The following is a 14,956-nucleotide window of genomic DNA, read 5'->3' as shown; positions in this document are numbered from 1 at the left end:
ACATATCCATAAATCCTAACTGCAAAATCTAATTTCCAGATCACTATCTTATAAAGTCGTTGCTGTCTCTTTTAGTGTAATAAATAAGGTAAATTTCCATATAAAAACTTGCCAAAATTTATATATTCAATTATTCATAGGATAAAAATTCGCAAATCAATAAAATCTGATTCATATATTTCGCGGGAAAATCATCCTCCTCCACAGTAATGGAAACGAGCATGTTCTCTCCCGACTCCAAAACTCCGTCGCCGAAGCTTCTCTACCGCCGCCCCTCTTCCTCCCGCACAATTTACGGGGATCGCTTCATCCCCAGCCGCTCCTCTTCCAATTTCGCCCTCTTTAATCTTCCTAATTCTACCTCCAACCATGATTCAACTTCGCCCTACAACAACCTCTTGAAGTCCGCCCTCTTCGGCCCTGAATGCCTCCAGCCTTCCACGCCCCAGAAATCTTCCTCCTCGAGCAGAAATAGTATCAATGCTACTGATTTCCTCACTAGTCCTCCCAATTGCAATATTTTCAAGTATAAAACCGAAACGAAGAAACCCCTGCATTCGCTCACGCCGTTTGGATTTGATCCTCACGGTCCTACTGCTAAGGCCCCAAGGGAACTTCCTAGGTCTCCTTACAAGGTTGGAAATTGAATTGTCATTCCTCATCCTAGGGTTTGGATTTTCTCGTTTCTATGTTTTTTGTTAGGTTATCTGTGTTTGAATTGTGATTCTGGTTATTGTTGACCAGATTTCTTTCATCAATAATGCTCAATTTTAATTGGTATTGCTTGAATTAATCTCTGTTTCGCATAGGTTCTGGATGCACCTGGTTTGGAAGATGATTTCTATCTCAACCTCGTCGACTGGTCTTCGCATAATGTGCTGGCTGTGGGGATGGGAAACTCTGTTTATTTGTGGCATGCTTCTAACAGCAAGGTAAAGACTTTTTTCCTATCTTATATTTGGTGGGGTTGCCTTCATGAATGATGGAATGGATCTTCTTGCATCTTTGTGCAGGTAGTGAAGTTGTGCGATTTACAATCTGATGATAGTGTCTGTTCTGTTCGCTGGGCTCAGCACAATACACATCTTGCTGTTGGAACTAACAATGGGAAACTCCAAGTATGTTTTGAACTTATTGCTAAAAATTTAGATTCACCTTCTATGCCGCTTCTTACCCTATTTTAGAATGTTGTTATCTACATGGAGTTGGGAGTTGTACGGTATATATGTTGGAATGCATCTGTGGTGAACCACAAAGCCTTTACCTAAAGTTCCAACTTTAACTTGACTCTTTATCTGGTTTGGGACTTTCTTGCATTATACAGAGAATAAAAGTTTCTATTTGCAGGGGTAGAGGGTTTAGGGCTTCTAAGTTTTTGGTTTTACTCTATTTATGTTGCGTTTCACACTCCATTTCTTAAATACATAAACCAATATCGCCCACCTTAATTTGTTACTAAATGCATAAATGTATATATCCCATCTTTTCATAAAATCCTAGCTCTTAAATTTTGATTGTAGGCGATGTTTCCTTTACAATTTATGTGGCACACAAACATTTGGATCCTTAGGCTTTTTTGCTTGCCTAAATGGATGATGAAAAATTTGTGCATTGGAAGTGCTTTTGCCTTTGAACTCCTTTGTATCTTAATGATGAAAATTTGCAACCTTCAAAATGTCACTTGTGGTTTGTATTGCATGGTTGTGGCTATTTCTTTAATTTTTTAATTACAGAAATTGAACTGTGTTGAATCCAGTTCAAATGGTTCCACTGTACATGACTCGAGTTGAATCTATGGCTTGCAGTTATGGGATACTTCTCGTTGCAAGAGGATAAGAACAATGGATGGACATCGGAAGCGAGTTGGAGCCCTAGCCTGGAGTTCATCCACATTGTCTTCAGGAAGCCGCGATAAAAGTATTCTTCAGCGTGATATACGAGCTCGGGAAGATTACGTTAGCAAGTTAACCGGGCATAAAGATGAGGTATGGGCTCTTCATGAAATTTTCTGCAGGTCGCAGCTCACACTTAATTGAGTACTGTCCTACTCTGGATCTTGGGGGGGTTTGTGTTTTCTGATTCCTGTCAATTGTGGTTTAGGTTTGTGGATTGGAGTGGTCTTATGACAATCGAGAATTAGCATCAGGTGGAGGTGACGATAGAGTAAGTAGTTATTTTCCTTTGATAAACTTTCAAGTTCCTTTTCTTTTTATCTTCTTTTCTCTTTATACCTGTTCATTGTTGTCAGCAACTAAATCATACATTATATGGCTTTGAAATATAGCTTTTCGTATGGAATCAACATTCGACCCAGCCTGTGCTAAAATACTGTGAACACACTGCTGCTGTAAAAGCAATTGCGTGGTCGCCCCATCTTTATGGACTCCTTGCTTCCGGGGGTGGAAGTGCTGACCGATGCATCCGTTTCTGGAATACAACTACTAATACAAAACTAAGTAGCATGGATACTGGAAGTCAGGTGACCTTCTTGTTCTTATCGTGACAACTTCAGGTCTACAATGTTGACATTGATGTACCTGTTTTATGATAGCCATGGCTCTAGTAGTAAATCCTCTAATGCATCATGAAAAAGATCTCTTGTGCTAGATAGCATCTACTACAAACTCTTGGATCTTAAATTTCTTACTTGACCTTAGTTGACTGAAGAAATGGATGAATCTATTCATTTACTTCCTTTGTATTGTGATTTTTTAAGTGCTATCTGTATTGGTTTCAATCATGACTATAGTAGAGCTATTTTGTTTGTGTTATCCTCCTTTATAGAAATAATTATTTTATATGTTCAACGGAATTTAATAAAGGAGGTCTTGAGCAACCAAAAGCTCTTAGTCATTATTGTCAGAATGACAACCTGACCCGAAACAATGCTATGACAGGTGTGCAATCTCGCGTGGTCGAAGAATGTCAATGAACTTGTGAGCACCCATGGCTACTCCAAAAACCAAATAATCTTGTGGAGATATCCTTCAATGTCAGAGGTGAGATAATCAAGCATGACAACTGAAAAGAGTGTTACTGCAGCTGAGTTTTCTTCATTTTGTGCAATCACCTAATGAATTTGAGTTAACTTTCAATGCAGTTGGCTACCCTCACTGGCCATACATCCAGAGTACTCTACCTTGCCATTTCACCAGATGGGCAGGTATATCGAGGAAAACCAGCAGTTTCTTGTTTTTCGTTTGCATCATTGTTACTTATTGTGCTATTTTCCATGCTGAAATTCTTTGCAGACAATCGTAACAGGATCAGGAGATGAAACGCTTGCTCTGGAATCTTTTCGCTTTGCCAAAATCTCAGGTGACTGTTCTGATTTCTTCGTCATCATGAAACTTTCTAGCTTGGCTCTTTTAGCGTCAAACATGATTTAACCAAATCCTGGTAAAGATATGCGGTGCACTCCAAAATTTTCCACGAATATCACTAAAAAGTTGTCATTCTATATCATTTCTGAGATTTTACTCAAAAACTGCGGTATCCTCTCTTATAGCTGATGGTGTCTAATAATCGCAAATTCCTATCATTCTGCAGAACACAAAAAGTGAAATCTGTGCATCATCTCTTGGAAGGACGCAAATTCGCTGATCTTCTGCTACGTATTACTCATCTTATTTACTCATGTTGCTCTGCTCACAACGAATTTTACTGCTCCAAACGCAGTAACGCGGGGAGCAGATAAGTTGAGAGACGACGCAGAGCTGCGGTCCCGCGGTAAAATGCAGAAGGTTACAAATATTTTATCAGCTGATTGTAGTCTCAACAATCAAGAAAAACTGGTAAATATCTACTGTTTCTAATATTTTAGAAACATGACCAGAGTGTGCAGGAGACAACAGAATTATTTTTCTGTAAATAATTATTCTTGGAGTTCTGGAGATAATAAACTAAACGGGAGCGCTTATTTCGTTCTCCAATAGATTTTTCATCAATAAATATTAGAAAACTTTAGTTTTCAGTTTGTTCTTTTACCTAAGAGCAACTCCAAGGGGAGAAGGTAAATGAAAAGGGTATATCATGTTTATACCTTCTCAAAAAGTGCAATATACCTTCTAAAAAGCAAGCAACTCCAAGGGGAGAAGACATATTGAAGAGGTAAATGCTTATATTTTAAAAATGTTAGTTGCTAGACTGCATTCTAGTTCAAAGGTTATATTTCAATCAATCCTCTGTGTTAAACAAACAGCAAATCAACATTTAGAGTAATTCTTTCTTTTGTGATGAAATGCTTACAAAAAGAATATAGAATACAGGTTGGACTTAAAGATTGCATCACAAAGAGATTTTTGTGATTATGTAAATACAAAAGTAAGTCAATCTATTAAATTTTTTAACTAATAAAATTATCAATTAGATGAAAACTAAAAGAATGATGTAATCATGAAGTACTTTATGCTTAATGCATGCAAATGAAAATAGATTTTGCCGCTTCTCTCTCCCGTCAATCTCAAAATCAGTTATTTCTATTTTACCTTCTCTTCCATGGAGAGGTAAATATACCTCCTCAAAATGGGAAAAGGTATAAGAGCATCCCCATCCGTGCTCTTAGCTAAGAGCACGGAAGTGAGCCCGGACCTACTTTTACTGTTTGTCCTTAGCTAAGAGCACAACACCCACATCCGTGCTCTTAGCTAAGGACAGAGCTCCCACCATTCTATTATTCAATTTATATAAAAACATTTTCACAATATTAAAATGCATTAAAAATACCCGGAGTACTATTACAAATTATAAAATAATTAAAAATTACATAATTCAAATCCTAAAAATTAAAAAATACATAACTAAAATCCTAAAAATTAAAAATTACGTAATTAAAATCCATAAAATTAAAAAGTATGAAAAAGTATGAATGAGAGATAATTTGATGTTAAAAATGGATGATGAATATGTGTATTTATAGATGATTTTGGGATTAAAAAAAATTCACAAAAATAAAAAAAAAACGTCTATAAACGGCTCTATTTTTTTGGGAATCCAAATTTTTTTTTTATTTTTTGGTATTATTTTGAATTATTTATGAATTTTTTAAAAAATAAAAAATAAAAATGCCAACGTTAATGCCGTTGGCCAATAAGAAGACGCCACGTATGGCTGCTCAGCGGCACGGACGGACGAGCTCCATCGGCGGACGGACGAGCTCTGTCCAGCGGCACGGACGGACGGACGCACGGACGAGCACCGCTGCGGATGCTCTAATACCTCTCCATTTACCTCTCTCTTGGAGAATGTTTTTCCATAAAAAAGAGGTAAATTTGGCGGTTATCATGCTTTACCTTCTCATTTACCCTCCCCTTTGGAGTTGCTCTAAATCAATAAATATAATCAATTGCCAAAAACTTTATATTTTCTCCTATTTTTTTTCTCTTTTTCTCTACTACTTTTACAATTTCCTACTTTATTTCCTCAAGTTTAAAGATTCTCTACTACTTTTACAATTTCCTACTTTATTTCCTCAATTTATCTTTAAACATCATTTTCTTAGTTGATGTGTCTAAAAATGAATAGTACAAGTATCTTGCCTAAATGAGTAAATTAATTACTACTTACTCTCTTTGTTCCATATGCACTTTGTATTTGTGTCTATTCCATAGAAATATGAGCATTTCTATTTATGAAAAGTTGTCATTAACTCATTACACATGATATTAATTCATTCACAACTTATACCAATATAGATCATCATTATAACTTATTAAACACAAATAATAATGTGGATTCCACTATTTACTAAAACTATTTTAACTATCTTTCTTCTCATCAATCTTACTTCATCAATTGTGTATTAATTGTATTCCCCTTTTAATTTCTTCCACTCCGCCACCACTTCATCTCTATGTAACTTCTTGTACCGTTATTGCAACTGCATTTTCACATGTATTTATAAAGTGACCAGTCAAATAAATGTATAAACATAGGAAAAATTAAAATAACCACATAAGCCAAGGTATAGAATTTGAAAATCATTATATATCCTCATAGAATTTTACGGAGGATTTAGCTACTCATGTTCATCACAAAAGTCAAATAAATATTCAAAAAATTGTCCAAACAAAGCAAAACTACAAACATGAACTCCTAGAATTGGATTGGGCTGATTGGAGGCCTCGTCTTCAATCTTGTGATGAATACTCATCCTCTGCTCGTTCTTCTCTTCTTTCTAGGTGGAAAATTGAGTTTTGGATTGTGGGGGCGTTCAATTCTAGCACGTAAAACAAGGATGTTGCATTCCAGGCGGGTGGGTTTTTTCCTCTGACTCTGTTCGGCGTTTTTCCCGTGCATTAATGTCGGAAAGCTGGGTTCGTTTCCACGCGAATCTAGCGGAACGCCTGCTTCGTTACTGCTCCGCGTAGTCTTTGTAAAACGGCTATAACTTCTAATACCGAAATCCAGTTGAGACGTTTAAGATACCTATGCAAAGCTTTTTTGAAGATGAAGAGGATGGTTTGTATTTTAGACTAATAGGACTTCAAAATCACTAGCAAAATTTGACTCGAACCAAGGTTGCTGCACATTCACATATTTTGTACTCCCTTCGTTCTATGTTAATAGAGGTGTTTCATTTTCTGCACTTATTTTGAAAAATAATACTCCCTCCGTTCTGCGGTAGTTGAGTCGTTTCATTTTCTGCACTCGTTTTGGAAAAATGAAAATAAATAGTAAAAGTGGAAATTAGTAAATTAAGAGAGAGAATAATGTAGAGAAGAGTATTATCTAAGTTATTCTCCTTCTTACTTTACTATTTCTCTACTTTAACTATTTATTACTACCTCTGTCCCCTGTCCCTGAAAATTTGATACAGTTTACCATTTCGGTCCGTACCTGAAAATTTGATACACTTCACTTTTACCATTTTTGGTAGTGGACCTCATATTCCACTAACTCATTCCTACTCACATTTTATTATAATACTAACACTTTAAAAGTAGGACCCACATCCCACCAACTTTTTCAACTCACTTTCCATTACATTTCTTAAAACCCGTGTCGGGTCAAAGTGTAACAAATTTTGGGGGACGGAGGTAGTACCATTTATCCAATATGAGTGCAGAAAATGAAATGACTCAACTACCACGGAGGGAGTAATAAATAGTTAAAGTGGATAAAAGTAAATTAAGACTTATTTTACTTTTTCTCCTTTATAATTATTTATTGTTATTTTTTTAAAACGATTGTAGAAAATGAAACGCCTCTATTAAGGCAGAAATGCGTTAATACCTTATTTTAAACATTCTTCAAAAAATGGTCAAAATAGCAAAATAATAGAAAAGTAGATTTAAAAACGCCTAATAATAAACAAAATATGATTAGATTCATACAACATTACCTTCTAAAACCGTGCAAAATCTAAGTACTGTCCCACATACTTTAATATTGATTCCAATGGAAGAAATCTCCCTAGCTAATTTCCTCACAACTTGTCAAACTTAAAAAAAAAAAGATGTTGACTCAATAGAAAAATCGACTTTATATCAACGATCGGCTCTCGAAAACCCTCGCCTCTCCAACTGCTGAAAAATCCAATAAAAACCACGTCGTATGAAACCATCAGTAGCAAGATCGTGCTGCAGCCGCTTCTTCCTCTTCCACGACAGATACAACTTCCTTACAACAACATACGCCGACAACACACCAAGCACGTTCGCGGCCACCGCCCCCGCTGTCACAACCACGAGATTCCCCTTGCCGTCTGGAGTGACCTCTGACAGCGCCACTCCGTAGCTGACAGATGCCATGAAGAAGAAGTGTGTGGATGGGAGCTCCGTGGTGACGAGGAGGATGGTGATGATGGAAGACACGAAGGCCGTGGTGTTGGCGTGCACCATGTGTCTGTATTTCGTGGGCTGGGTGGATGCCAGCATGGCCTCGCCTGCCCTGTGGGACGACGTGTCTTCTAGCCACACACCGCCAAGGGGGCTGAGGCCCCCTGGAAGGCCATGGTGGTGATCAGGACCACCACCACCATTGTCACGTCGGTCATCTTCGGGAGGACTTGGAAAAATGACTCGTTCTTTAGATTTGTTAAGTGATCTCTCATCTTTGAGTATGTGGCGGCGCTGATGGTTCTTGGAGGACTCTCGTTCAAGATTTGGAGGGCTGTTTTGCCCATAGAGTTTCGTGATGCTTCTCTATGCTTTTCTTGTCCACCAAGTATTTTATAGTCTGAAACGGAATAATCTTAACGTTCAATATTTCGATTTGTAGTAAATACTACGAGTTTGAAATTGAGATTTTTAACGTGCATTCAAGGTCAATATTCGATTAGGGTTTTGTGATGATTGTCGGCTTCAAAAGCCCACAATCGACAAGGATGTATGTAGGTGTCTAAATCTTGACTTCAAACTCAAGCTAGCAAAAGAAGACTATACTCCCTCCACTCCACTCAAGATGTTCATCTTTCATTTTTAGTTTGCATCACTCAATGTGCAGTTTCTATATTTGGAAATTAATCCCTCAGTCATCTATCCTTATTAAAAATATTCAACTACCTTTTTTCCCTCTACTTACTCCACCTAACGACTCCTTCTAAAATTCCTTGTCAATCAAGAATGTGGACATCTTGAGTGGGACGGAGGTAGTACGTAGTATTTCAAATGAGGAATACAAGAATTAAAAGAGTTGGTGTATGATTACCTCACAACAGCCAAATGTAATAATGTCTCCCCATCATCATCCTTTGCACACACAAGCTCTCCCAAAACTTCCAAAACCCTAAGCTGACCATGCTTCACACACAAATGCAGCACAGTCTGCCCGCGATCCAGTCTCTCCATCGCAGGCAAACAACTCTCGTGAAGGATATGTTGTACAATCTCGACATGCCCGTTCATGGCTGCAAGATGAATCGGGTTCATGCCTTGGTCGTCGCGCAACCAGCACATCTGCGGGGCTACCCTTAGCAATTTCGAGGCAATCTCTACGTGCCCTGCTTCTGCTGCAATGTGGAGAGGCGATGATTTTTGAGAGACGGAAATCCGCACTAGCCTCGGATTAAACTTAAGCACTTCTTCAACCATGGATATATGTCCATGCATTGTTGCTATGTGGAGAATATTTATTGAAGATGGAAATGAAAGTGTTTCAACAAGATATGGATCTTGTGGGAGAAGTTGTGAAAATGTTGCTTCATCCCCTTTAGATGCAGCATCATAGAGTTTCTTTTCTAGTGCTTCTACAACCATTCTCTAGTGCCTTTGTTTCTCTAGTTTCTTGAATTTATTTTTCTTATTGTTATTAAAATACACATGATGCATTTCCATATATAGTGCATGACCATTTTGTTTCTCTCTTGCAAGAAAGCCCTAGGAAATGTATGAACAAAGACCCATCCCATTTCTCTTCTGCTAGATGTTAAGATTGACCAAAGAAAAGTTTGCCCTCTCAAGTATCACAAGGCCGGATCCATTGAATCTATATATATACTAAAAGTGTAAAATGAAATATTATTGTGTAATGTTTAAATAATAGTAGTAATTATTGTATGAAAGCACTAGTATATATTATAATATGTAAAGAAATATTACCATATAAATACGATTATATACATGAAAATTATTACACAAATAGAGTTACTAAAAGTATATATAGGAGGAACAAGTTTCCATTTGATCTCTCCTATATATGCTATGCTTATTCACCTACACAATAATCGATTACAATTCTAGACAAAACTTAAAAAAAGACCTATATAGGTACACCCAAAAGAAGATTCTGCCTATTTTCCTACTTCTCGTTTACAAATTATATCCATGGATCTATATTCAAAAGAGGAAGCTCAAAAAGGACCACAAAACCCAACTAGATAAAAATAACTATTCCATAATATATACATTTGAGAAGTCTATATATACACTAAAGAAGCACAAACAAGTTGGCTAGTGCAATATTGCAAGTTGCATGCTACTATTAATTGCATGGCGGCTATCCCCACGACCCCACCACAATAAGTAACAAAAATTCAAGAATCGATAAAAACAATTGGGAAATATATTTGTCGAGGTAGTGCTTAATTTGAACTTCTTTTATAAGAGTTAGAAACACACATCAATAACTAACTCATACGGCTAGATTTAAAATATATACTATTACATTTGGAATAATAGAAAATCAACGTTCGCGCGCGGTTGAGATGTGTCCACTAGCTTCGTCCAAGGCATGCTCGGTTTTTCCGATACAGCGACAAACTAAAGATTAATTAAACTTTATAGTTAGAATTTTAGTTTGTAACAAGGAGACTCGAACAACTTCTAGTAAGTTGAATCTCTTACCTGTGAAACGCTTTCATAGGATACAATATTTTGTGACTATTTTGTGTTAGTAATTTGGGCTTCCACGTGACTAATTTAATTTGTATGGCTATCTTTTAGTTGTCCAATTAAAGTGATCCAATAAAGATTAAAGTTTGGGCTAAAGTGTATTTAATTGTTATGGAAATAAGTGTAGATACCATAAAGTGATTTTCTATTTGACGAGGGACCGAATAGAAAATAAAGGTGTTTATATTTAATATAAATATAAGCTAGGGTTATAGTCCCCAGACGTCAGAAGAACGTTCAATATCTCTGTATTCTCTCGGCAGACTATTGTGAAGGACGTCTCTGATCGTTTGGAAGATCCATAGCTGCTGCAAAGAATTCCGCCTTTCAATTCGTTATGGATCGAGGTACGCTTCCGCTCTACAGTTTCTGCTCCTTCTCCGTCGTTCTCGGTTAATCATCATAGAGAGCTTTTAAGTAATTGTTCATTCAATTATTCTAACAAGTGGTATCAGAGCCACTCTATTGATGATTCTCTGATAATTGGGAATAGGAGAATTAGGGTTTTGTTTTATGAATAATACACGCAAGAGTGTTGGCGTCGTGTATGATATGCCTAATCAGGTTCATGAATTTATGTTTTAATTTCTTAATTATGCGAAGAAATTGAGATCCATGTGAAATTGAGATCCATGTGAAATTTATTGGATTATATTAGAAATCGTTGAGAAGAAATTTAGGGTTTTCTTTTGCGATGCCGAGAATTGAGAATTCAAATAAGGTGCTGCATTATAATCTTGGTGAATTCATTGTGATTATTCTTCTGACAATTTCCTTATGTTAATAAATTCATCCAATATGGTAAAGAATTATGCACACTTACCAAGTTTGAATGATTGCCTTTGTTATATGATCATTTGCATAGTTACGTCTTTGGCTTAGGAATTGATTTCAATTCAAGCACACGCATACGATAAGTCGAATTTTGTGAAAAATAGAAAAATTTGAATCTGAAATGAGAATACAGTTTCGCTTGTGTTCGTTTATGCATTGATTCTGTTTCGAATTAGAATATCGCAAACTGTATTCTTGCTTGGCGATTAAGGTTTTCTCTATTGCATGTTTTGGTGAATCTATAAATCTATGGTTTATGTTTTGTAGATTTAATTGGTTGTTATTTTGGTGTTGCTTTTGGTTGTTTATGGTTGTTGGTTACGTTCTTGGAAAACATCAAAATTTGGATTTTATCGATTTTAATGAAAAATCGGATTTGAACAAAAATTATATGAAATCCCATTAGGAGTCAGCAATTTGCGATTTGCTGGGGAGTTATAGGGTTGGCCGTCAGGATTCAGCGACTTGTTGAGTTCGCGAGGTACGCGAACCCAGTGACTCGTTGGCTAGCCACTGTATTCCAGAAAATTATAAACGACTCCCTTGCGAGCGTTTGTATTTGGTTTTGAATTTTTAAATTCAAATTCTTGGGTACATCTCATGTTCCTTATTTTCTACTCATGAGTGTGTATTTTAATGCGGATATTAGTCGGCCAAAAGGAAGATTAATATTTGGCACGAGATACACATATACGTGTGGTAATAAATACGTGACAATTAATCAGTTTTCCTGTGAGAAGTGTGATGCCAAAAGGTGGACGCTACTTAACAGGATCTTATTGTCAGTATTTAACCACTGTAAGGAGGTTGCCATTTACAAGTTCATATTACTGTCAAAAGACTTTATGTGGATGTTGTGCTCGGTACCTCGTAATGTTTTACTAATATTCAAAGTAGATTAGTCGAAGTAAGACGTTGCAAAAGTAACCTCTATTGTCTAGATTTCTTTATTGCGAATGTTAGGACGGTATGTGTGTATGTATTTTAATGCGGATATTAGTCGGCCAAAAGGAAGATTAATGTTTGGCACGAAATACATATATACCTGTGGTGATAAATACGTGATAATTATTCAGTGTTCATGTGAGTAGTGTGATGCCAAAAGGTGGATATTACTTGACCAGATCTTATTGTCAGTGTTTGATCACTACAATGAGGTTACCAATTACAAGTTCATATTACTGTCAAAAGACTTGATATGGATGTTGTGCTGGTACCTCGAGATGTTACCTTCTTATTTAGATTTTATTATGTGAGCATGACAACTATTTTGGTTTTGTTCTTTGTTAAGTTATGATGTCTGCTTCTGCAGTTTCTTCCAACATAAACAATATGTTAGTGTTGAATGGGTCAAATTTTAAAGATTGCAAAGATTATATTTTGATTGCTCTGGGTTGCATGGATCTGGATTACGCGTTAAGGATTGGGAACCTACTTCTCCTACGGACATAGTACTTCTTATCGAAGGAGAAACTACGAGAAGTGGGAACACTCAAATCGTGTAAGTCTACTGATCATTAGGCGTAGCAACCCAGAAGCCTTTCGAGGCACTGCATCTGAGTATATCACTAAGGCCAGTGAATACCTTGCCAAAATTAAGGAACGTTTTGTGAAAAACGATAAGGTTGAGACAAACATGCTTGATCTCAATAAAGTATATAATGGCAAGGGCAACATAAGGGAACACATTATGAAAATGTCTCATGTTGCTTCACTTAAGCTTGAATTCTAAAGACTTGTTTGTGCATTTGGTGTTGTACATATGGTCAGTATCTCAAGAAATAAAGTAAAGGGCATTAAGAAAAAGTGTATTGAGAATGCTGCTATGGATAAGGGTTCATCACAAAAGAAATAACATAATGATAATGATAGTTGTTTCTTTTGTGGTAAACATGGATATAAAAAGAAGAATTGTAAATATCATGCATGGTGTGCAAAGGAAGTTACAATTCTTGTTTTGGTCTGTTCTAAAGTTAATTTGGATTTAGTCCCTAATGATATTTAGTGGGTAGATTCTGGTGCTACTACTCACATAAGGTTATCAGTGCAAGGCTGTCTGAGCTACCGAAAGTCAATTGATGGTGAAAGATACATCTATGTGGGACATGACAAATCGGTGGAAGTAGAGACTATTGGGCATTGTAGATTGTTATTAAAGACTGGAATTATTCTGTCTTTGAAGGATACTTTATTGTACTGTCTTTTAGACAAAATTTGGTTTCTATTTCTGTTTTGGACAAATTTGGTTTCTCTTGTTCATTCAGAAATAGTAAAGTTCTTCCTTCAAATAATTCTAGTATTGTGGGCACTGTTTCCTTAAGTGCATATAACAATCTTTGTATGCTCAATTATGTTACTTCATATTCAGAAGCTTTACATGTTGAATCAAAAGGGACTAAGCAAATTAAATAATTAGAATTTGGTTAATTTATGACACAGTGTTTTGGTTATATCTCAAAATAAAGGATTGTGAGACTTGTGTCATATGTTATATTGAATACACTTATCTTCAGAACTTGATTTGTGTGTTTAATGTATCGAAGGAAAGCAGACCAAACTTAAGAAATTAGGTGCCAATAGAGCTATACATTTTAGAATTGATATATACGGACATTTGTGGTTCATTCACTTCGGTTTCTTGGAATGATCAACAATATTTTATATCATTCACAAATGAATATTCTTGTTTTGGGCACCCCTATTTAATTTATTAAAAGTCTGAGGCTTTAGACAAGTTCAAAATATTCAGGGCTGATGTTGAGCTCCAACTCAACAAAGGCATTAAGAAAGTCAAATCTGACCGTGGTGGCGAAACTACGACAGAAAAAAGACTGCTCAGGTGAACAATGTCAAAGACATTTTGCCTTCTATTTGGAAGAGTGTAGGATCGTCGTTTTGTACACCATGTCGGGATCGCCTAGCATGAGTGGTGTAGCTAAAAGACGAAATAAAACTCTTAAAGATATGTGAAGGAGTATGATTTATCATTCTTCCTTGTCGCATTCACTTTAGGGAGAGGCATTAAAGACTGTAGCATATATTCTCACTTTGGTCTTCCAGAAAAATTTAGGGGTTTTTAAATTTTATGATCCCACAAAAGGAACTAATTTTTGGGACGAGAAATATAGTATTCCTTGAGGATGTTGAGTTTGAGGGGAAGAATGTGTTAAGGAACATTACTTTTGAGGAGGAGTCTGTATAGACACCTACTACTGCTTCTAACAATGATTAGGTATCAATTACTATCATTGAAGAAGAAGCATATTAAGAACCTCAAGATGATATTGTTGTAAACATTCAATCTCATGCGGATGATATCATTTAAAGTCAATCTCAACAACCTCAATTAAGACTCTCGTCAATGGTACCACAAATTTTATGAAGTAGTTCTTTCATTTGGATTCAGAAAGAATGTTATTGATGGTTGTGTGTATCACAAGTTCAGTGGGAGAAAATGCATCGTCTTTTGTATTTGGAATCGAAAGAAATAATTTTCGATAAGGATATGTTGCACTAACACCAAGAATTTTCTCGCGAAAAAATTTGAGATTAAAGATCTTGGGGAAGCCTCTTTTGTATTTGGAATCGAAAGAAATAATTTTTGATTGTCACAGAAGGGATATAGTGAAAAGGTGCCTAAAGTATTTGAGATGCATAATTGCAAGTAAAGAAATACCCCTATGACTAAAGAAATACCCCTATGACTAAAGGAGACAAACCTAGTCTCATTCAGTGCCCTAAGATACATCTTGAGATTTAGAAAATGCAGAAGGTTCCATATGCTTCGGTGA

The 14,956-nt window shown here is 36.3% G+C and overlaps 2 protein-coding genes across 2 annotated transcripts; one reads left to right on the top strand and one right to left on the bottom strand.

The window, feature by feature from the left end:
• The first annotated feature begins 209 nt into the window (after nt 1-209).
• On the top strand, nt 210-3,919 carry LOC125224308 (protein FIZZY-RELATED 2-like). Its single transcript, XM_048127690.1, has 10 exons — nt 210-635; nt 810-932; nt 1,014-1,118; nt 1,806-1,985; nt 2,101-2,163; nt 2,285-2,479; nt 2,898-2,999; nt 3,101-3,163; nt 3,252-3,318; nt 3,550-3,919. Exons 1-10 carry the CDS (start codon nt 210-212, stop codon nt 3,561-3,563), a joined length of 1,338 nt encoding a protein of 445 aa, XP_047983647.1. The 3' UTR covers nt 3,564-3,919.
• Nucleotides 3,920-8,048: 4,129 nt separating this feature from the next.
• LOC125218052 (ankyrin repeat-containing protein ITN1-like) lies at nt 8,049-9,208 on the bottom strand. The gene is made up of 2 exons (XM_048119648.1): nt 8,650-9,208; nt 8,049-8,178 (listed from the first exon to the last, which is right to left on the bottom strand). Exons 1-2 carry the CDS (start codon nt 9,195-9,197, stop codon nt 8,172-8,174), a joined length of 555 nt encoding a protein of 184 aa, XP_047975605.1. The 5' UTR covers nt 9,198-9,208; the 3' UTR covers nt 8,049-8,171.
• Nucleotides 9,209-14,956: the final 5,748 nt, after the last annotated feature.

Source organism: Salvia hispanica, chromosome 4 (genome assembly GCF_023119035.1).
Source record: "Salvia hispanica cultivar TCC Black 2014 chromosome 4, UniMelb_Shisp_WGS_1.0, whole genome shotgun sequence".
Lineage (NCBI taxonomy): Eukaryota > Viridiplantae > Streptophyta > Magnoliopsida > Lamiales > Lamiaceae > Salvia > Salvia hispanica.
The sequence above is the reverse complement of the archived record's forward strand: the minus strand, read 5'-3'. Positions and strand labels throughout refer to the sequence as shown.

Bases quoted from the DNA above. Each gene is read 5' to 3' on its own strand.
- LOC125224308 (XM_048127690.1), top strand. From the start codon at position 210: ATGGAAACGAGCATGTTCTCTCCCGACTCCAAAACTCCGTCGCCGAAG. The intron at 636-809 runs GTTGGAAATTGA...TGTTTCGCATAG, and splicing joins TTCCTAGGTCTCCTTACAAG to GTTCTGGATGCACCTGGTTT. The intron at 3,000-3,100 runs GTGAGATAATCA...CTTTCAATGCAG, and splicing joins GATATCCTTCAATGTCAGAG to TTGGCTACCCTCACTGGCCA.
- LOC125218052 (XM_048119648.1), bottom strand. From the start codon at position 9,197: ATGGTTGTAGAAGCACTAGAAAAGAAACTCTATGATGCTGCATCTAAA.